Source organism: Phaethon lepturus, unplaced genomic scaffold (genome assembly GCF_000687285.1).
Source record: "Phaethon lepturus isolate BGI_N335 unplaced genomic scaffold, ASM68728v1 scaffold27905, whole genome shotgun sequence".
NCBI lineage: Eukaryota > Metazoa > Chordata > Aves > Phaethontiformes > Phaethontidae > Phaethon > Phaethon lepturus.
In genome coordinates this window covers 7,195-28,129 of record NW_010540253.1, presented here as the reverse complement: position 1 = coordinate 28,129, position 20,935 = coordinate 7,195, and the positions used below count along the sequence as shown (strand labels likewise).

General features: G+C 42.7%; 1 protein-coding gene across 1 annotated transcript; it reads left to right on the top strand.

Moving 5' to 3' along the window:
* Positions 1-61: 61 nt before the first annotated feature.
* On the top strand, positions 62-20,522 carry KIF4A (kinesin family member 4A). Its single transcript, XM_010287398.1, has 30 exons — positions 62-193; positions 315-429; positions 1,079-1,269; positions 1,563-1,655; positions 2,882-3,048; positions 3,296-3,390; positions 3,602-3,721; positions 4,957-5,132; positions 6,136-6,197; positions 6,891-7,026; positions 7,542-7,600; positions 7,810-7,915; positions 8,611-8,676; positions 8,990-9,175; positions 9,771-9,874; positions 10,177-10,321; positions 10,815-10,925; positions 11,665-11,748; positions 12,336-12,449; positions 12,697-12,852; positions 13,265-13,359; positions 13,818-13,947; positions 14,614-14,784; positions 15,189-15,296; positions 16,050-16,127; positions 16,217-16,318; positions 16,989-17,150; positions 18,399-18,518; positions 19,040-19,162; positions 19,735-20,522. The coding sequence occupies exons 1-30, from the start codon at positions 71-73 to the stop codon at positions 19,918-19,920; spliced, it is 3,684 nt and encodes a 1,227-aa protein (XP_010285700.1). The 5' UTR covers positions 62-70; the 3' UTR covers positions 19,921-20,522.
* The last annotated feature ends 413 nt before the right edge of the window (positions 20,523-20,935 follow it).

Genomic DNA, 20,935 nt, shown 5'->3' with positions numbered 1-20,935 from the left:
AGCCGCGGTGCCGCTCCTGCGAGGCCTCAGCCGGATCCGCTCCTTCGCAGGGCGGCCCCGGTGGCTGAAAATGGTGAGGGAAGATGACAAAGTGATCCCGGTGCGTGTGGCGCTGCGCTGCCGTCCTTTGGTGCCGAAGGAGACCGGCGAAGGATGCCAGATGTGCCTGTCCTTCGTGCCGGGGGAACCGCAAGTAAGGGAGCCAGCCCTCTGCGCCCCGGGGGTCGTCCTTGCCTCCTCCCTCCGCCCCGGGGGTTGCTGCCAGGGGGCTGGGGCGGTGCAGTCGGTGCTGTCGGTTCTCCTCTCCTCTGCAGGTGGTCGTAGGTAACGATAAGTCATTCACCTACGATTATGTGTTCGACCCTTCTGTTGAGCAAGAGGAAGTCTTCAATACAGCTGTTGCCCCTCTCATTCGGGGCATCTTCAAAGGTTTGTGGTAGCTGAGGTCAAGCTTTGTTTTAAAGTACTGGGCATCTGGTTGGGCTTAGCTGTGTGGAAGAAGGGGCTGTGCTGTTTAATTCTCCATTCTAGCTTATTTCTTCTTTGATCTTCTCAGAAAATAAAATCCTGTGCTGTCTAGACACTGACCCCACCTCTAGTGAGAAGTGCTAGATCTTGCCAGTTTACAACCTGTTGTACTCCACAGGGCTATCAAAATGACGTGTGTGTTCACTGGGTCATTTTGGTTTCTGAAGCTGTTTATGGAAGACAAGAAAATTTTATCAAGAATAATGGGATTAATTGATAAGCATCCTATACCAGAAGCTGTTAATGATGCTACAGCGGAGCTGGGATGACAGAGACCTTACACTGTGCTTCTGTGACTAACTTTCATAAAACAACAGAGCAGGCTTAAGAAAGAGCTGGAATAACAATTTTATCTGGGCTTTGGGGAGCTTTTAATTGAGTTTTTACCTTGACATTGCTAATTGTCACCTGTGCTTAAAGGCTGTATAAACTAACAGTGAGGGACAGGGCTTTTTTCGAAGGATGCTTTTACTAGAACACAGCTTTGTTCCTCAAAGTTTCTTCTGGTTCCCACGTGACTGTCTGATCCAGGCCTCCTTTGTTCCTCTAGGGTATAATGCTACTGTCTTAGCCTACGGACAGACAGGATCCGGAAAAACGTACTCTATGGGAGGTACCTACACTGCCACTCAAGAGCATGAACCTAGTGTGGGGGTCATCCCTCGGGTGATCAAACTGCTATTTAAGGAGAAGGAGCAGAGGCAAGACTGGGAATTTGTCCTCAAAGTGTCTTATCTAGAGGTAAAGGTTGTTTTAATTTTCAAACTATTAGAAAGTTATGAATTGCAGATAAAGTGAGCTTTAATGAGGCCACCTCCTTCAAGTAATAAGTATTTATTAAATCAAAACCTGAGACTATAGAAGGTCTTTTCAGGAACTGAATCTCTGAGCCCTAGGTATCTTTCTGTAAAGGTAAGATGAATAGAATATCATGCGAAGTTAGCCACAATTTCAGCGTAACTGTACATCTTTCTTTACGTGAATTGTTCTCTTGTGAGGCTGCTAACTCTGAATTGCTGTTCTGATGCTTTCAGATCTACAATGAGGATATTCTAGACCTGCTGTGTCCATCAAGAGAGCGGTCTTCTCAAATCAGCATACGGGAAGATCCAAAAGAAGGCATAAAGGTCTGTTGCCCTGTTAGATATGGGTACCTAAGGGGGTGACATGGCTCAGGATGAATGTTTCAGTGTCTGACTCCTTGAGCACTGCTTTATATTAGTGCATGTGCAATCATCACAACTACTCATTCCTCTCAAAATTGAGCTGTTGATGATCCTTAAGTTTACTCAGAGTAACAACAATAGGGTTAGATGTTCATGACAGAGCCGCTTGCAAGTCCTATTCTGACTTTTTTTGAAGGCTGTTTTAGGTGAATATCTGAGAATGTTGTACTTTGGGTCCCTTCACCAAATTTCAAACTGTTGCAATTGCACTCTTCCGTTTGTCAGAAGTGGCGTGCGACAAAGGGATCTTGACGGGAAACTAGTTAAGGGCCCAAGTTAATTTCTTAGCAGTTTTATACAGATGTGTACTGTAAAAGAAAAACCTTGTGCTACTGCTTGCTCTGTGTACTTGTTTTGTAGTTAAACTTCCATCCATCAGTTGTGCTTCATTCATACAGTTCCAGTTTGCAGTGGTGGGTAGGCTGCTGGTTGTCATATGCACAGCTTAGGCGTGCATGGCACGCGTAGCTTTGACCCTTTAACGTTTTTGTTATGTGTAATCTTGTGCTGCTCACTGTTGTCTCTAAAGTAGTAGCAACTCATGCCGTGGCATTATGATCCAGGGAGACGGGCCTTGGCAAACTTGCCAAGGAGCACGACCAGGCCCTACTACTCAGTCCCCTCTGTCCTTTTTGTCCCCAATTCCTGCCTCCCCTCCACTCTATTCACACAAATACCCCACCCCCTTCAGCCAGTTTCCCCTTTCTCCGCCTGTGACTGGCACAACTTTCAGTTCCCTGCTTGGTCAGGGGATATCTGAGGGCATCTAGGGATTTCTCCACAGAGTACTGAGGACCCCTGTTCCCACCCCATAGCTCAGCTGGCTCATAGCTCAAGCTCCATCCCATTAGCTCAAGCAGGCACAGAGGAACTTGGTGTGTGCATATGAGAGTAGGATGAGGGAGAGTTGATGCGATTTAGTTACTGATACAGACTTCAGAGTAAATTTTTTTTCTGGGGGAATCCATACCAAGCCTCTGGCTTGAAGTGAGGCTCTTGATTCTTGTGAATGTATATTTACACAGAGACTACACTTCATCTGTCATGGTCTAACAGGATAATTTTTCTGATGTAAGTTGGCGTGAAGAGGAAGGAGATGATAAATGATGCTTTCCTCCTGGATACAGATTGTAGGGTTAACAGAAAGAAATGTCACCTGTGCCGAAGATACTGTATCCTGCCTCGAGCAAGGGAACAATTCCAGAACGGTGGCCTCCACGGCAATGAACTCCCAGTCCTCACGGTCACATGCCATCTTCACCATTTGCATTGATCAGAAAAAGAAAAATGACAAGTAAGTGTGATTGCACAGCCATGCTTAGCAGCTGTTAGGAGTCAGACTTACTCAAAACTTCATAGTCCTGTCATTCTTTCTTGGTCTTGGATGAACTCAGCTGAGCTACTCTTGAGGCAGTTCCTTTGTTTGGCTGTCTCTGATGTGAAGTATATTTTTCGCTACAGTTGATCAAGTGTAGTAACCACTGGACTGCTTTCTTAACTGTGTGTTTACTTGAGAGAGTAAAATAGTTTTTCTGCCATAGGAACAGCAGTTTTCACTCCAAGCTACACCTGGTTGATCTTGCTGGCTCTGAGAGACAAAAGAAGACCAAAGCTGAGGGAGACAGACTAAAAGAAGGTCTGTAGGAAAAGGACTGGTATAGCTTGGGTTTCTTACCACTTCTGAGTTAATAAACTGAGTCCTTGTTAGGAAAAGCAAAGCAGTTCTTTAATTAACCTTTATAATGTGCTTTTTTAACCTTCCTTAAATTTTTTAAAAAGGACAGGAAATGACAATTGCTAGCTAGCTGTTGAGGTAGCTGAACTCACTGTCATCCTTTTGTATGCAGGTATCAACATAAACAGAGGTCTCCTCTGCCTGGGGAATGTAATTAGTGCTCTTGGTGATGAAAATAAAAAGGGTGGTTTTGTCCCCTACAGAGACTCAAAGTTAACAAGACTGCTGCAAGGTAAGAGACGGGTGATGATAAAGCCCAAATCTACAGATGCACTTTAAATGACGAAGCAGCAAAAAACCCAGCAGCCATACCACTACAGTTCAAAGTGGGAGCTGCCCTTGACAAAGGCATTGCTTTTATCAGTTTAGTTCCTCTTCTCACTGAAGCTAGACCTTTTCTGTACCCTTTATTTTTAGGTTACAAATGCACAGAGAGATTTATTTGTGAGTCCTGCTCTTTTTGCAGTTCCTATGTGATGGGAGGAAACTAGACAAATCCGGTGCATTTGTAGGGGAGGGAGAAGGAAGATGATAAGTTAATTCTGGAAGCAGAGATCTATTATTATATCCTAATTATAGCTACTTACTGGAGGATATCACAACCAGAATGAAGCTCAAGCTGTCTGTGCCTTCACTGTGTGCATCATGTTTGTTTTGGTTTTTTTTAGTCTGAATATCTAGTCTTTGTGGTACTTATTTTTCAGTAGTTATGATGGTCTTCTAATACATTTTATCTAAATTAGCCTTTAATATGAGCAATAGCTACAGTAATACAATTTACTGGGATTTTTTTGGTAGTTAAATAATTTGGTACAAAAAGTTAGGCTCCTCAGTATTTTCCATATCTGAAAAAATCTAATGAAAAGAAACTGGATATTATACAGATCTGGATGTGAGGCCCTTTTTCTTCTGATCAAAAGTTTTATGTAGCCAGTATATGTTAGTGTAAAACCAAAGGCTAAAATGCCATGCAGCTTGATCTGAACAAATATGTTCTTAGCCAATAATTCTTTAAATTGGATGAGAGTGTGTATTCTGATGTCTGGCTCTCCATGGAGGTCTTGAGTATTATTGTGTGGGAGAAGGGAGGGGAAAACCTGAAAGAATTATGCCAGAAATGGCATACAGAAATTATGGTAATTACAGACATTACTAAATGGAACAACAAGATTACTGGGAATTCTGATGTGAAATCATCGGTGCTTAGAGCTGAGACATAATTTTGGGACTTTGGCTTTCAAAAAAAGCTCTTTATTAGAGCACTGACCAAAGCAGAGGAGAAAGTAGATGACAATGGCACTCAACTACAGCTAGCTATTTTCTCCTTTCTATATCTACAGCTAGATATTTTCTAACTTGTAGTATGGTGAATGCACTCATGTGGTCTTAGATATCTTAATGATGATATCTTACTAGTCATTCTTGCTCTCTCTCAAAGTATTGATTATGCCTTGTTTTCCTTCTCAGATTCTCTGGGTGGTAACAGCCACACTCTCATGATTGCCTGTGTAAGCCCAGCGGATTCCAATCTAGAAGAAACTCTAAATACTTTGCGTTATGCTGACAGAGCAAGAAAAATAAAAAATAAACCAGTTGTCAACCTTGATCCCCAGGCAGCTGAGTTGCATCATCTGAAGCAGCAGGTACTGGGTGCTTTCTTCATGTGAGAGGAGTAGATAGATCCTTTTGGTACTAAGCTCAGTAAACAGCAAGCAAAGACACAGGATGCCTAGCTACACAAAATATGCAAAAGATATTTAGTATGTGTTTCTCTTGAGATGCCTGTAAGCGCTGTAAAGGGAATACATTAATATTTCTTGTAATTCTACAGCAACTGTTCAATGCCATAGAAAAATGGTAGCATTAGTGTGGTTTACGTTGCCCTTCCACTGAACAAATCATCACCTGCCCATTAAGCTATAGGCAAAAATAGAAATACAGTGATGATGGCCTTGCTGACATCACCTGCCTATGTCCAGCACAGAGTGGGAAGTGAAGAGTTGTCGGCTTCAGAGGGGAATAAGTTGCATAAACTAGAACTGGTTAAACCCAAAGCTACAAGTGCCCATGGGCTTGTTTACCGATGAGAGTTAAGCAGGCTTGCGCTGCTTGACGGTGTACGTAGGATACAGTCTTTCATGCTACCTCTTTGTAGGAAAAGTCAGTAATCTTGTTCCGCAATGGAGCAAGTAAGGCGTTTTGCTTACCGCCTAGGAGTGTTCACCAGAGCCTAGTGAATGTTAACGTACTGTAAATTCAAGTCATGTATTCAAGTAGTCTAGGAAGGTGAGTGATCTGACCCTATCACATGTGAAAGGTAGCAGCAGAGCATTGGTTCAGCGAAGTGGGAGACCTGCCCTTTGGATCGGCGAGGTCTCTGACGCTGCACAGAACAGCATGGCAACTGTCTGTGGGTGACTTAACATGCTCTGATTTGAGCATTCCTGATGAAGTGATGGTAGCTTTTTTATTTTAGGGGTAAATTACTTGAAATACTGCAGCAACATGACTCCTCTCCACAGGCAATGTAAAAGGACAATTGTGGGGCAAACAACTCATTAAGACTAAGGACCTTAGTATTGTTCCTTCAACCATCTAGTTACTATATGGGAGAGAGTTACAAGTAGTAATTGCTTGTCTTTCTAGGTTCAACAGCTGCAGGTGTTACTGCTGCAGGCCCATGGAGGGACCCTCCCAGTGTCTATCAAGTAAGATTTGTGGATTAATGCTCAATGTATCTGATGGTGACATACCAGCAAAGGCTCTAGGTCTCCTTTGCTCCAGACAGTGTTGTAGAGTGAGGGTAGGGCAAACTGGTTGCTTTCTAATAGGATCTAGACTTTTTTTCTCCCTGCTTTTGTTCTTTTTGTCATCTTACTGAAACCCCATGCTTGTATGGGTCATTTAGTTTTGTAGCAAACCCCTTTTAGATTGCAAAAATCAGTTGTAGGAAACATGAGAGGAACTAGGCAATGTCTCTTAAGTATCTGTTTTTCAGATCCATCCACCCCTCTTTTCTTCCTCACCCCCCTACCTCTAAATGTAGGGTACCTCCATCTCCATTGTTCTTAAAAGTGCAAAATGCAGGGAAGAGTTGGATGGTGTAGGTGTTGTCTTCTGAGGATGTTTCAAAACCCAAGTATGTGCAGTTTACAGACTTGCCATTGGTTAAACAGCATTACTGTTTCAAAAGGATGTTTTCTTCTCTTGCAAATGTCTATTTTTGGTGTGCTGTACTACGTAATTTTTTTAAATCCAGATTGGACTTCCTCCAGTTATTTGTGTTCATCTGCTACAACTATTTATTGCAAGCTATTTAGGAAACTTGGAGGTAATTTCAGTGCTATTACAAACCTCTAGTAAAGTTGCGTTCACAAGCAAACTGGTCCTTAATGTTTCAGTAGTATGGCACCTTCAGAGAATCTTCAGTCCCTGATGGAGAAGAACCAGTCACTAGTGGAAGAGAATCAAAAGCTGAGCCGAGGGCTGAGTGAGGCTGCTGGTCAGACAGCACAGATGTTGGAGAGGATCATTCTGGTAAGGTTCAGTTACCCAGGAAGAGCTTTAAGTTGCATGACTTCCCCCTTTTAGCTGAAGATTAATCAATAGCAGTTCTTGTACTAATGGCATGTTAGGAATCTCTGTCATTAATGTTCCTTTCATATTTATTTCAAATCTCTAGCTGTCGGTCAGAACCAAAAGTCTTCCAGAGCCTGTCGGAGCCTATAGATCGGATGACTTCAGTGGGGAAAAGTAGACTTGAATCTTTCAGCTTTTCTGTTGCCTTTATTTTTTTTTAAAGGCCAGCACTTGCACACGCGCTCTCTCTTCCCTCTTCCCCACCCCGCTCTGCTTTGTTGTGATTTACTGCAGTGTATATTCCTGCAAAAAAAGTATTAAATCTAAACAAACTAGTGGCGATGATCATGAAAAATCTTTCAGTACCTTGGTTTGCCACAGACTGACAACATAGCTAATTTATTTGTAGCAGAAGATGTTTTATGGCTTATCTTGCTTTTCCTATAATTCAGTATAATTCTGACTTCTCTTAGACAGAACAAGAAAATGAGAAGATGAATGCCAAACTAGAACAACTTCAGCAACATGCTGTGTAAGTCTGTTTCCACACCCTACTCATGCTGAGGAAATGTCTTTCAGCATTAAATGTTTCTGTTGCGATAAACCGGATACAGACAATTTGTGTTTGTTCATCCAGAACTTATTTGTCTGTTCATTGGGGAAAGTTATTCCTTATTGGCATGTTGTGACACAAATGTGCCGTGTAATACTCGCGGATTTACTCCCTTGTCTGCATTGCAGATGCAAGCTTGATCTGCAGAAGCTGGTAGAGACTGTGGAAGATGAGGAACTAAAAGAGAATGTAGAGGTGATTCGCAATCTGCAGCAAGTACTGGCTCAGTTGCAGGTAAGACTGAATCCAGGGAGAGAAGAGTGTGTGCTAAGCAAATTTACTAATGAAGCCTAGGGTTCTTTTGCCAGTCTGCTGAGCAGTGGATTCCACTCTGTGGAAACCTTGCTCAAGGAGCCCAGGAATTACAAGTATTAAATGCCTCTTGATAGCCACTTCAAAACAAGCTGTCCTGCTGTATTTTTAATGTTGCAGAAAGGCCACTTGTGCTTGAGTGGCTGCACGTGGAGGATGGGGGGGGTAAGGAAGAGTCTCGATAAAAGAATCTGATAGTGGGAGATTAGCATGGATTAATATCCAAAAATTGGAAGGAGGGTTATAAACCTGGGGGTTTTAATGAGTGACTCAAATTGCAGAGACCTGAAATTGTTAAATAGAAGTTGCCAAATCTTTGTCAAATTGAGGAACTTCTCTGTTGTCCCTCTCTAGACATTTCCCCTGTTGCCAGACTCCTTGTGAGGAGCTGGCTGCCAATGCTGGAGTTCAGAGAAGACTCGAAAGAATGCTTTGTCCAGCTAGTCTAGGAGGAGTGTGCTCACTTTTAGTAAAGGAGGAAGACAGTGGCATCTTTCTAGTGATAGCTTTCTGGGCAGAGGAGACTAACCTTATCCTTAGTCACTATAGGCCAACAGACTGTTATTAGCGTCATCTTTCACTTTTTATCAAAATTTTGTTTTCTTTGTCCTATACAGAGTGAAAAAGCTGCTACAATGGAAGCTGCTGCAGAAATGGCAAACTCTGAACAGGATGCTACAGCTGTAAGTGAAGGGAGTCCAGCACTGCAGACCTTTCCAGGGGCATTTTTTATCCCCTCATCACTCTTTTTATCTGTGTCCTTTATGCTAGTTTTCTAATCTAAATGTTTGGTAAATAATATGTGTCACTTCTGTATGTGCTGCCTTTCTACACCCTTATTTGCTCAATGTGTTCAAGATAAATAACCTGTCCTCATTTACAGGAAAAAAATAGATATTCATAAAAAAGAGAATTTGAAGTGTTCTGCAAAAACTGTGATCACGTAGTTAAAGACTTTTGACTGGCCTCTCCAGCTCATTGCTGTGTCTTCTCCAGGAAGCAGAAATGGGCCAGGATACCAAGAGATCCTTGGATGACTTCACCACTCAACATGCCCTCCGTCAAGCACAGATGTCCAAAGAGCTGCTTGAATTGAATAAAGCCCTGGCTCTGAAAGAGGCACTCGCCAAAAAAATGACTCAGAATGATAGTCAGCTGGAGCCCATTCAGTCCCAATACCAGGTAAATTCTTCTGAAATGGTTCTTGTAAGGATATGTTCAGTTTATTTTTCCCAATTAATGCAGTCACTCTGTGCTGAGGAGGTAAGGGAGGCATGGGGGGGAGTTAACTACAGGTGCCAGCAGAGTAGGTGTAGGGGATGACCATGCCTAGCTATCTACAAATAGGTCTACCACCACGTCTTTTCTCTGAAATAAGCTATTGGCCACTAGCTGTTCCAAGTGAAATGGGTTTCTCTGCTTCTTACTCGGAGATTTGCTTGCCTGCACAAAGCCAAAATGCAAGTACTTCATTGTTAACTCTCATAGTACAGCCAGCTGATCTGGCTTCCCCTGTTCACTAGCTGTGCTGGGATCTTGCATCTCTGAAATTGTTCAGTCATAACTTTGAGTCTGTCACTATGGTTCTGTGGACTGACTAAGATTTCAGTGTAGGGAGGATTAGCCCTTTTGAGACTTCTACTGCTTTTAGACCAGGTGTGGTGTACAGGCTGTTGGAAAGGAATGTGGTTTCTCAAAGCCTACTGTCTTGAACCTACACTCTGAAACAAAGCTTTAAGTTTCATATTTGGAGACTTACTACTCTTGTCCTTTCTAGACTAATATCAAGGATCTGGAAACAGAGGTCAGCAGTTTGCAAAAAGAAAAGGAGGAGTTGATCCTTGCTCTGCATATGGCAAAGAAGGATGTCAACCAAGCCAAGTAAGAGTGACCATACAAGCCACGTGGCTTATAGCACTGAAAACTGTTAATGTGCCTGTGAAAATTCATTGTCTTGCAGTTCTACTATTTGTAAAAACTCTTTGATTCAAATTCATCCCTTCAACATGCCACGTGAGTTGTATGAATTGCAGAGAAGCCTGATAGCGGGCTTTCATCAGTGGGAAAGATGATAATACACAATTGCTTTGTTTTTCATAAGGTATCTCTGAAGTTGGAGAGTACTTGTTTGAGAACAACAACAATTATTGGGGGGCTGTTTTAAAAGTGTGATTTCTTTACAGACTGAGTGAACGGCGTCGGAAAAGACTTCAGGAGTTGGAAGGGCAAATTAATGAGCTGAAGAAGAAGCTGAATGAGCAAGCGAAGCTCTTAAAGCTGAAGGAATCTACAGAACACACTGTCTCCAAACTGAACCAGGAGATCAGGGTAACTAACCCTAGCATGCAGTTCTCAGGCTTGCTCCAGTGTAGGCAAAGCATCTTCCAGACAGAAGGCACTCACTTTCTGTTTTGTTAGACTGAGAACACTAGTTTTTGGCACGATTCCTTTGGCTACATGACCACAATTGCTGGTGTAATACAATAGGCAGGTAATTACTGAGACTTGGAGCAATAAAAGAAGTCCAAAGTGTCTTCTGGCTATTCTGATAATTTATTGCCTCAGCCAAATCACTTGACTTCACTTTGATTTCCATGTGTATACTGTGCATGTGTTTGTCTTCCCTTTATGCCTTAAAAAATGAATTGCTGGTGTTTAGCACTCTGAGCGTGTCCTTAGGCATGTACTCTGAGTGGGCAGCACACTGTAATATTTTCCATCTGCCATTCCGCACCCCTGACAGACACACTAGGGGAATGTAGATTGAAACTACCCAGAATGCGAGTACTGGACAATTCTTCCAGCCATTTCTGGTTTTTAGGAAATGAAAAACCAAAGGGTACAGCTCATGCGCCAAATCAAAGACGATGCTGAGAAATTCAGGCAATGGAAACAACAGAAGGACAAGGAAGTGATCCAGCTGAAAGAACGGGTGAGCAAACAATAAGCCACCAAAACTGTACCTCCCTCTAAAGAGTGAAACAAATCATTAAAGTGTTTGGTGCAAGGCTTTGTTTAACTTGCAAGCATCTGAAAAAACATCTGGGGAATGCTTTGAAGATAACATTAGTTCATATGGTTGCCACCTTTCACCAGTTGTCATAAATTGACTTGCTTGCTTGTGTCTGGCAGTCTTAAAGCTATCAACACAGTCATCGTGATTCAGCTCTAAAGCAGAGGGCAAATATATTTAATACCTTTAAGCATCTAAAGTTGTAGGATTTGGCCACAGAATGGGAGGTATTTAAACTTTCAAAGGAATGTTGAATCCACAGGTAAATGGTGAGAATTGTTAATGAGATCCAGCTGGCTTGTCCATTATATTTGAATGTGACAGCAAACATCTTGAGTTCTGGTCTCACAGGAATTCTTGCTCCCCAATGCTTTGGGATGCTAAGTCTTAAACTTTTGGTTTGCAGTCTCTTGCAACCTTCAGGCTCCTGAACTTTTTTGGTGAAAAGTGTGGAGCCCCTTCTAGCCACTTTAAGCCTAACAGCCATTTGTTCTCAGAGGCACTACATGGCTTAAGCTTGTAATGATCAGTGAAATTATGAAGTATTTGCATTGCAGAACAGCAAATGTAATTGTTCTGTTCTAGGAAGTGTGAAGCTGGCCATAGATATTGATGTGATGTGATTTTTTTCATCTGTCTTAACACTATTTCCATGCAGGATCGTAAGAGACAATATGAGCTACTTAAGCTAGAACGAGATTTCCAGAAGCAGGCCAATGTACTTCGGCGCAAAACAGAAGAGGTAAGGAGCCGATATCTGCTAGAAACTCCTGACCAGTTCCTAAGGGTCTGCAAAGTGTGGTTGGAGGTTGTAATAGGATATGCAGAAACTTCTTAGAAGCAGTTTGGAGATACGGAAATAAGTGCTGTTCTCTCTGTAGAAAAAAATCATGCTTCTGTATTGTAGCCTTTGAGGGATTTTAGTTAAATCTGCTCCTTAAAGGGTAAATCACCCTTTGGGCATCACGCTGCTGTGGCAAATGTATTACAGATACTCAGTCTGGAAAGTGTGAAACAAGCTTAAGTGGATATGCTAGATTTGCAGTTCAAAACTCTTTCAGGATGGCTGTATGGAAGAAATGCATCTTGAAACCATTTTGGATACCTTTAGGCCTATAAACACGTTCTCTTTTAAACTGTGAATCTCAGCAAAGGAAACTAAGTCAGGGACTCTCTAGTCTTCTTCAATTAATCCTAAAGTTTTATTAACCTTATGCTCTCTTCTCGTTGTCTTGGTGTCTGGCTTGCATTGTGAATACCTCACGTTTTCAACTGTTGCAGATTAAGCGAAGTAACTACTGTTCAGCTTTTGTGTAAAATATTTTACAGGCAGCAGCCGCTAACAAGCGCCTAAAGGATGCTCTGCAGAAACAACGGGAGGCTGCAGATAAACGGAAGGAAAGTCAAAATCGGGGCATGGAAGGAGTTGCTGCACGAGTAAAAGTGGGTGACAATGTGGCGTGCATTCCAACAAACAGCAGGCAAATTAGCTTTGTTAACTCATTAGGTGCTGCTGGGGTTGATGGCTGGAGAGCAGAGTGGGGAGGAATGTGGAGTTACATATGAAGGGAGGCAATGTGATTATTCAGTTTATCTCTGAATGCATTTCAGAGAGGGACTCGGTCCTGAACTTGAGACTACAGTGAACCACTATGCTGTTCTTGGGTTTTGGTGGGATTTTTTCCTCCAGAGCTGGCTTGCGAATGAAGTGGAGGTTCTGGTTAGTACTGAAGAGGCTCGACGGCACCTAGCAGACCTTCTGGAGGACAGAAAGATCTTGGCACAGGAGCTTCTTCAGCTTAAAGAGAAGAAAGAGGCTGGGGAGAACCCGCCTCTAAAGCTCCGGGTAAGAGAGGGAAATGCCACCTTCCTTGTCCCACACCTCTGGCTGTTCAGCAAGTACTGTCACTTATTCACTCCTATTTGACCTTTTCCCTCAGAAGGTAGGGGTGGAGATGGTTCCCTTTCTTCCAGAAAGAGTTAATGTTGTTACTGTCCTCTGGCATGTCAGGGAACAGAGTTGCTGAAGTAACTTGTTACTTAATGCAATGCATCTGATGAATGTGAGTGGGTCACACCCCTTATCAAAGACTGTAGCTTAAATTCCGTTGTTCCTTCCCAAAAGAATATAGAGAGCTACTTAGAGGCTTTTATAATAGCATGGCTCCTCTTTGCTGAAATGTCTGTAAATGAAAGCCCAGTCTTGCGTGCATTTTTTCACCTATTTCTCACTTCTGTCCGTTGCTGTCATTCTTTAGAGACGCACCTACTCCCTGACGGATTTGCAGGCATCGGAGATGGACCTTTCTATGTCAAAGCAAATAGAAAGCCTGGAAACTGAGATGGAGCTCAGGTAAGGCAGTACGACAACACTGATTTGCACAGCCTTGCCTGCATCTTTTCCCTCATCTCTATCTACAACTCTTCTGTGAAACAGAAGAGAAAGTGAAATAGCTGATACGCTAACACTAAAAATGATGAAACCATTTACAGGAAAACAGGTTTTCCTGGTTTGAATTTTTCTAAAATTTAGGGATAGGAGGATGCTACAAGGTTATTAAGATGGCTTTGTTCTTAGCTGTTTATGAGCATCTCGAATGTATGAGGGAAACACTGTGCTTTTAATTGGAAGCCTGGAGGGGAGGAGAAATTACCTGGTGTAGCATTGCAGACTCCAGCTGCTGTACTGAGCAGTCAAAATTTTAACTTGAACTATTTTGCCTGATGCTCTGGTAACAGTAATTTTAGCCCAGACACTAGCCCAGGTTTTCTCCTGTGTTGTAACCTCAAATATAACACGTTCTTCCAAAGGAGTGCCCAGATTGCGGATCTACAGCAGAAACTCTTAGATGCAGACAATGGAGATCGTATGAAACAACGCTGGGACAGTATTGCAACAATTCTAGAGGCTAAATGTGCTTTGAAATATCTCCTTGGAGAGGTAAATGCTGAATTTTCTTATTTTATCACTAAAAACAAGGGCTTTAAGCGCTTAACCAGGAATTAAAGGAAGTGACGAACAGGCTGATAGCAGAGATGAATTGAAGTGAAGCACTGCTGTATTGGATGAGGTTTATTTTCTCTCAACTTCTGACTGAAATATTCTCCTGTACTGACTCTCTGAGGTCAGAGTGGAAGCAGTGGAATGGATGTTGGGATGGGAGAAGTTTGAACAAGTTGCGGGGGTAAGAGAGAGTCGTAGTTGGGCTAATGTGGAATCAAGGAAAGAGCAGCTGAATAGCAAAATCATATATCAGTCCCTGGTGCTTGGAAATTAAAGGAGAAGAATGAAGGAGCTGACATGAGAGCATTCATTTTGGGGGTCCACCTAATACTCAGTTTTAAAGTGCTGCAGGAAAGGAGATTAATCTAGAACTGTTAACAAAACTTCCTGCTATCTGTTTTGCACTTCCGTACCAGCTGTCAGATGTCTAGCTCTGAATGTCTCATCTGGCCTCCTTGTTGCTGATGGCCTAGTCCAATTCTTGGGGTGGTTGGTGGTTAGGCAGAAATGCTTTGCCTTCAGACTGCAGCATGTCTGCCCCAACAGACGTTATGAAACATGGAACTCATTGACCCAAGCAATCATCTTGCTTTTGTCTTTCAGCTGGTCTCCTCAAAAGTGCAGGAAAGCAAGTTGGAGAGCAGCCTTCAGCAGAGTAAAGCCAACTGTTCAGATGTCCAAAAGATGCTGGTTGAAGAGCGAAACCACATAACAGAGATGGAGGCTGAGTTCCAAAATCAGCTTTTGGTGCAGGAACAACACCACCAGGAGAAGGTAGAACATAAGTGATAGAAATCTTGAGAGCTCCTGTGTCTTTGGACTCTGCCTTTACCTCTGAGCAGATCTGGGAGTCAAAGTATTGCACTGAAACAAATCTGTTGCTGTGTATCTGATCAAGATTTGTTAGATTCTTGCAAGATAGCTAACAAAAGTCCAAGAAATCTCCTTATTTATCTTCTGTCCTGCGCAAGTTGTTTTATTCAATATCTTTTTGTAATGCTTTAAGTGAGGATGTTGCACCTGAGCACAAGATAACTTTTAAAGTAGGTCAGGGCAGAATCATGCTGGAAGTGGCAGAAAGAATTTTTCTGAAATTGTCATAGGCCTCTGCCTGAGCTGCCAGATATCTGTTTAGGAATTCACACCTTTTTGTCTCTGCTACATTAACTTGCTTTTAGGTTCTGTACCTGCTTAGCCAATTTCAGCAAAAAGAAGCAGCAGAGAAGAAACTGGAAGATTCACTAAGTGAGCAAGAGAAACAGCTACAAGAGCGACTCAAGTTCCAGGTAGAGTGTCTGGATGGGGCTGGGGGGGGTGGTGGGGAGGGTGTGCTACCTGTTACTTGGAATAGTGGCTTCAGAGTGAGGAAGGTGCAGAAGGATTGGGAGCATTTCCATTTGTGGCTAAGATTGCTTGATTCAATTGGTTGCAGGGGATAGTTGTTACATAGGTTTGAATAAGCCTGTGTTTTTTTCTCTTATTTGTCTTCCATTAAATATAGGTAAATGCAGGAATGAGACCTACCACAGTTTAACCAGCTCACAAGAACTTCCATGCTCAGAACACCTTTCGTTAGGATATTCAACGTGCTACTGCTAATCCTTTGCTGGGCACAGCTCCACTATGCAATCAGCAATGGAATACAAACAAGCTGCACTTTGTCTTGTTGCTAAGAGAATTAAGTGGTGTAGCAAGCCCTTGTGGAAGGGCATGTTCAGTGATGTATTAAAGCAAAAGCAGCCCTATGTGCACCTAATTTGGAGATAAACCTTAGAATAGGGGGAGGTTTAGATCTTAAATGGTCACTCTGCCAACACAAGAATGAGAATGTGGTCCTTTCAATGTTAGGCATAAGGGAAGGTACTAGCACTAATGATTTTCCTGATCCAGGAGTCAGAGCTGATCTCCTGTTGGAGAAAGACAATACAAAGACACCCCTCTTGTGTTGCAAAAAAGATCCAAATAGAAAAATTTGTCCCAGACAAGTACTTGTGCTACTCCCACATAAGCCTACAGATTTCATCTTGTCTTGCAAACAGGAGGAAGAGCTGGAGAAAATGAGGGAGATCTGTGAGAAGAACCAAGAACTTCTCCAGGAAAATGACACTCTTAAACAGGTAGAGATCTGTGCAGACATAAGTCATAAGAGCTGCTTGGCCCTTGGGTTAATGTATTTTGCAAAGCTAACTTTTGTCCCTCTTAACAGAAACTGCTGCTCCTTCAAGTCGCCAGTGGACAGAAGCTCCGTCACATTCAGCAAATGCCATCAGAGTCCCCAGATTCTTCCTTCGATTATATTCCACCCAAAGTAAAGATTCTGCATACCAGTTCTCATGCTTGTATTGTACCTGGGTTCTTTTGAAAAGTTAATGTTGGCAATTAATAATCTTGGTTTCTTTCTCCCAAGTTGTTTTTCACAAGGCATCTTGTTTTGCTTATTGAAGTAGGCCAGTTCTCCACTTCAGACAGTCCTTAAGGTTTCTGTTTTCAGAATACTTCTGAAACTAGTTTGTTCTAGGTCCTTCAATCTTTAAAAAAAAAAAAAAGGCAAATGAAAAAGCAAACCTTTTTCCTCAGTCTAATTATGTCTGACTCTGTATCCTGCTTAGTAATCCAGGTGTTTTCTCTGTAGCATTTCCAGTCTCTGAATCATGGAGCAGGCATCTGTCATAAAAATTAATCACTGCCTTGCAATAGAGCCAGTCTTAGTGCTGAGAGGAATAAATGATCTGAAACTGCTTTGCCAAGACTGTGACACAAATCTCTTAACTTTCCAAGGATTTGTCAGCTTTTTTTACAAACTCTAGCAGTCTGAATTGACAGATTGACTTTTTAATACTTACAATTCAATCTTTTGTCTCCTCCCTAACCCTATGGCCTTCTTGGCTGCCTGAGAGGAATGGGGCTATGGTGGTGGGACTCTAAAGTGCCCACTGTTATTTTTTCTGGGGCTGAACCCTTGTAACTTCTACACGTAGCCAAAGACTCGCCGTCAAACGACAGCAAAGCCTCGTGCACCAACCCCAGAAATGGATGTGGAAGAGCTGTTCTCTGACTCAGGGGAGTCTGGAGCGGAGGTGGAGGATGCAGACTGGGTTCCAGTAAAAGCAGTCAAAGGATCAAAGAAAAACGTGATGGGGGTAAGGCCCAGTTACCTTTTGACTTCTTATTACCTATAAGAGAATTGCATTCTGAACAGCCTTAATATGATAGTACTGTTGGCATTGGTTATTTATCATGTTCTGACAGAGCAGAAGTGGCCTATAGTCAGTAACACCTTCCTAAATAGTTTTTCATTGCACTTGTCATCTTCTACGAGATGAGACATGTGTTCTGTCCTGTGGCTGGCCTATATGTTTCTGACAGCAGCAAAATAGCGAGCCCTAACAGCAGCTTGATTCCTTCATGGAGCCCCTGGGGTTTTTGGGGGGGATGGCCTGTCATGTATCCTTGCTGTGTTGTACAGCAGCTCCTAGTCCTGACAGAAGCCTCAGCTTCCATCTTCTGTTTGTATCAGTCTGCTGGGCTGGAAGCTTTAGCCTGCTGCTTGGTTAACTCCTGATGGGATAGAAGAGATGATTTGAACGTGCTGAGCACAAGTAACTGTGAACTAATGGGGTTCTTCAGACTTGAATTGCTATGAAGCTAGACCTTCATGTGAGACCCCTTTCACAAAGGGGTAAATTATTACATATTTCACTATTGAGTGACTGTGAAGATGTCAGCAGTTACCACAAGAAAGTTTAAGAATTTTAAGATCTGGCTTTACTTCCTTTCACCAGAGTTTGCCAACCTGATAAATTCTGAACTACAGTACTACTGATGGTTTGGTTTTTGGGGAGATCTTTTGGGTCATGTTGCAGGAAGGAGGGTTTGTGCTTGACACTTGGCTCTTCGGAGTTCATTCACGTAGCCCAGTGGAACTCCAGTGCAACTTACAGCTAGTTCAGAACTGCAGCTTGGAGCAGCTGGTCCATGTGGTCTGCTACTTCACGTACCCAGACCAGCAAAGAGACTCACTGTTTGATATGCCATGAAGTAGCTAAATTGGGTCATCTCCATCTAGATGGAGGGCCCTAGGTATGGCAACTCAGGTTTGCCTCCTAGCATGTAAATATTAGCTTGTCGAACTGGCACTGAAACTGGCCTCCTTTGGGATATCTTAAAGGCAGGGACTGAGTAACTGAAAGTGCTCATCTCGTGGGTGCTGGGAGCAAGAGATGGCTCTGTAGGTGGAAAGACCTCATTTCTTTTCCTGCAATATGGGACTGACAGCTTGGGGATGGTCCTGTCCTTTAGCTTGCTTCAAGTCTTGACAGCTGTGGCAATCTTGATGCAGTCTGTAAAACACCAGAGCTCTTTCTGCACAGAACTCTTCTCTTACTTAGTGTTCCTGCAAGGGCCGCTGTGGAAACAGACAGTGTGGCTGTAGGAAGCAGAAAGTGGGCTGCACTGAAGGCTGTAGCTGTGACTCGGCAAAATGCAGAAATAGAGACCCCGGCTTTCCGGTGAGTAGTGCCGTGCTTGGGGGTGCGAAAGGGTCTGCACCCAACATCCAGACCACACAGCATGTTTAAGCAAAGCTGGATGAATGGCTAAGCGGCTACGCTGTTAGCACACATACAGTTTGTCAAGGTAAAGCATGTGCACCTTTCTGAAACGTTTGTAAATGTCACTGATTCAATGTTTCTCTGTGGCAATTCAGTACAAAAGTTTCCACTGCAGTACCAGGCTCTTGCACTGTATATACACGTTTGGGAGATGTCACATAGATTTACCTACTGCCAGTTGTCAGCCATGAATCTGAGGACAAACAATTTAAGTCTTTCTTTTGCACTTAGTAAATAAAAGTTGTGTCTTTTGGCTTCAGATGGCACAAAAGCTTAATTAATTTTCAGATTTTTTTTAGGTTTTTTTTAAGAATGGAAGGGATAATTTAGCTTAGGGACCCTTAATATTTCTTCAGCTGTGGGTGGGGAAGAAAGGGATGGATGTTGTAGAAATGCTTCAAAACAGTACTGCCCCTCAGGATGCCACACTGTGTGAGGACCAAAGAAAGGACTCAGAAGGTTCCTTCAAACTCGAAGACCCCACTGAAGTGACTGCAGGAGAGACCTTCTTTCAGCCTGTGTGTGTCACACCAACAACAAAGGTACTGCCTAAAGCTGTAGGAAAGAACAGTGGCTCTGGATGTGTGCACACCTTCATGGCTAGCAGTGGATCTTGAAGAAAAAAAAAAACAAGATGATAGACTGCTGCTAGAAAATTCTGAACAGACTACAGCTGTCAAGCCAGCTTGTATTTAAGATTTGAGTCTGATGAATTCTTAAGTTTTCATACTAAAACTTTGCCACACAGGCTTGCCATACTTTCCTGCTGCACCTTCCAGCAATAACAGAGACTGGTAACTGAGGAGCTCAGAGGACAAAATCGTATTTGTCTATGTCCAAACTTACTGTTAAGCCATTGTGTACTCTTGACTTGGCAGCTGTAATTTTGCCTCAGCTAAACAAATTCACTGATCTCATGTGTACCCTCTGCACACTATTCCTGCTCAGCCCAGGAATTCATCCTTAAAATTTTGAAATAATTGAAAGAAATTAAGCAACTCTTGATGTTGGCCTGACAACTTCTGTATATGCTGCCTCCAAGCTTCAGTGCAAGCTGGCTGGCTTCGTCAGGGCAGTGACCAACTCCAAATTGTCTTCCTTGTTTTTCTGATAGGTCCTGAAAGATATCACAGACCAAGACGTGTTCATGAAGAAGCCCAGCACTGCTGCTTCCCTGCTTCTGAAAGATGAGGAGTCCCAAGAGAACCAGATACCATTTGTAAAGAGAAAGAAGAGAATGCTGAGTAGCAATACTAGCTTCTTCTCAGGCTGCACCCCTATCAAAGAGGAGCTTGACTGATGAGCCCAGAAGACGCCCTGTGACTGGGTTGTGCTGGTGACTTTTTTTAAAAAAAGCGCTGGGATCTCTTGCTGCAGCAAAAGCCTGGTGACTCTCATGCCTGATGGCTTCTGGTGCCAGGAAGGGAGTCAAACACTAGTTCTTGCTAGATTGTGTCCAATTCTTTGTAAATATTTGTATGTGTAGGACTTGGGCAGATGGTAAGAAACTTTCCTCTGGAATTTCTGTAGTGAGTGGAGGTGATTTATCCAGGTTGCTCATTCCAGCTGCTGCCTTTATCCCAAGCTGTGAACATGTTGGGTACAGTTTAATCCATAATCTTGAAAGAACTTTGCATTTGCACTGGAAATCTGGGCACAGTCTCCTCCAATACAGTGTGAGGAACTGTTCCAAGCTGCCACATGAGACCCACTGGTGCTTAATCTTGAGGAGGCACTGTCTGTAGTCTTAAACTAGCTAGCAGATGTGAAATGGTCAGTGCTTCTGTACCCTTTGGGGCACTGGTCTGTCCTTGTTCAATGAAGTTAGAAACTTGTTAACTGTATGTGAATATTGTAGTGATTTTAACTTAGTTTTGTAGCTTTAATAAAGTAACTGCAAAAAAAACCCTGACTTGTAATTTTACATTATTGTGTATGATGAACCATGCAGGCATTCTGCAGTTAAAACTGGTCTGAAAACTATTCCAGCTCTTGCTGTGCTGACTGCCTCTAGGACTAGCTTTAGCTCTTTTTCTGACATAGCATCCTCAAAAGCAGGCAGCAGGGTACTGCTGCTTTCCTTTCCCCTCCTTGCCCTTATGTCCTAATTTTTGAGTCACAAAAAGTAACATATGTAAATTATTTTTTTTTCCTCCAGTGCTAATAGTGATAATGCAGACCTACACCCATGGATGCTGCATTAGCACTGTACCTTCCCTGAGCTTTGAGAGCCTTCTATGTTTATCTTTTTGGGCCTGGTGCAATATTAACAATTATGTGGCTACATGCCTTTAAAAAACATCAAAGGATAACTG

Excerpts from the sequence above, each read along its gene's own strand:
- KIF4A (XM_010287398.1), top strand. The coding sequence starts at position 71 with ATGGTGAGGGAAGATGACAAAGTGATCCCGGTGCGTGTGGCGCTGCGC. Across the intron at positions 1,270-1,562 it reads TCAAAGTGTCTTATCTAGAG|ATCTACAATGAGGATATTCT; the intron begins GTAAAGGTTGTT and ends TGATGCTTTCAG. Across the intron at positions 10,322-10,814 it reads AACTGAACCAGGAGATCAGG|GAAATGAAAAACCAAAGGGT; the intron begins GTAACTAACCCT and ends TCTGGTTTTTAG.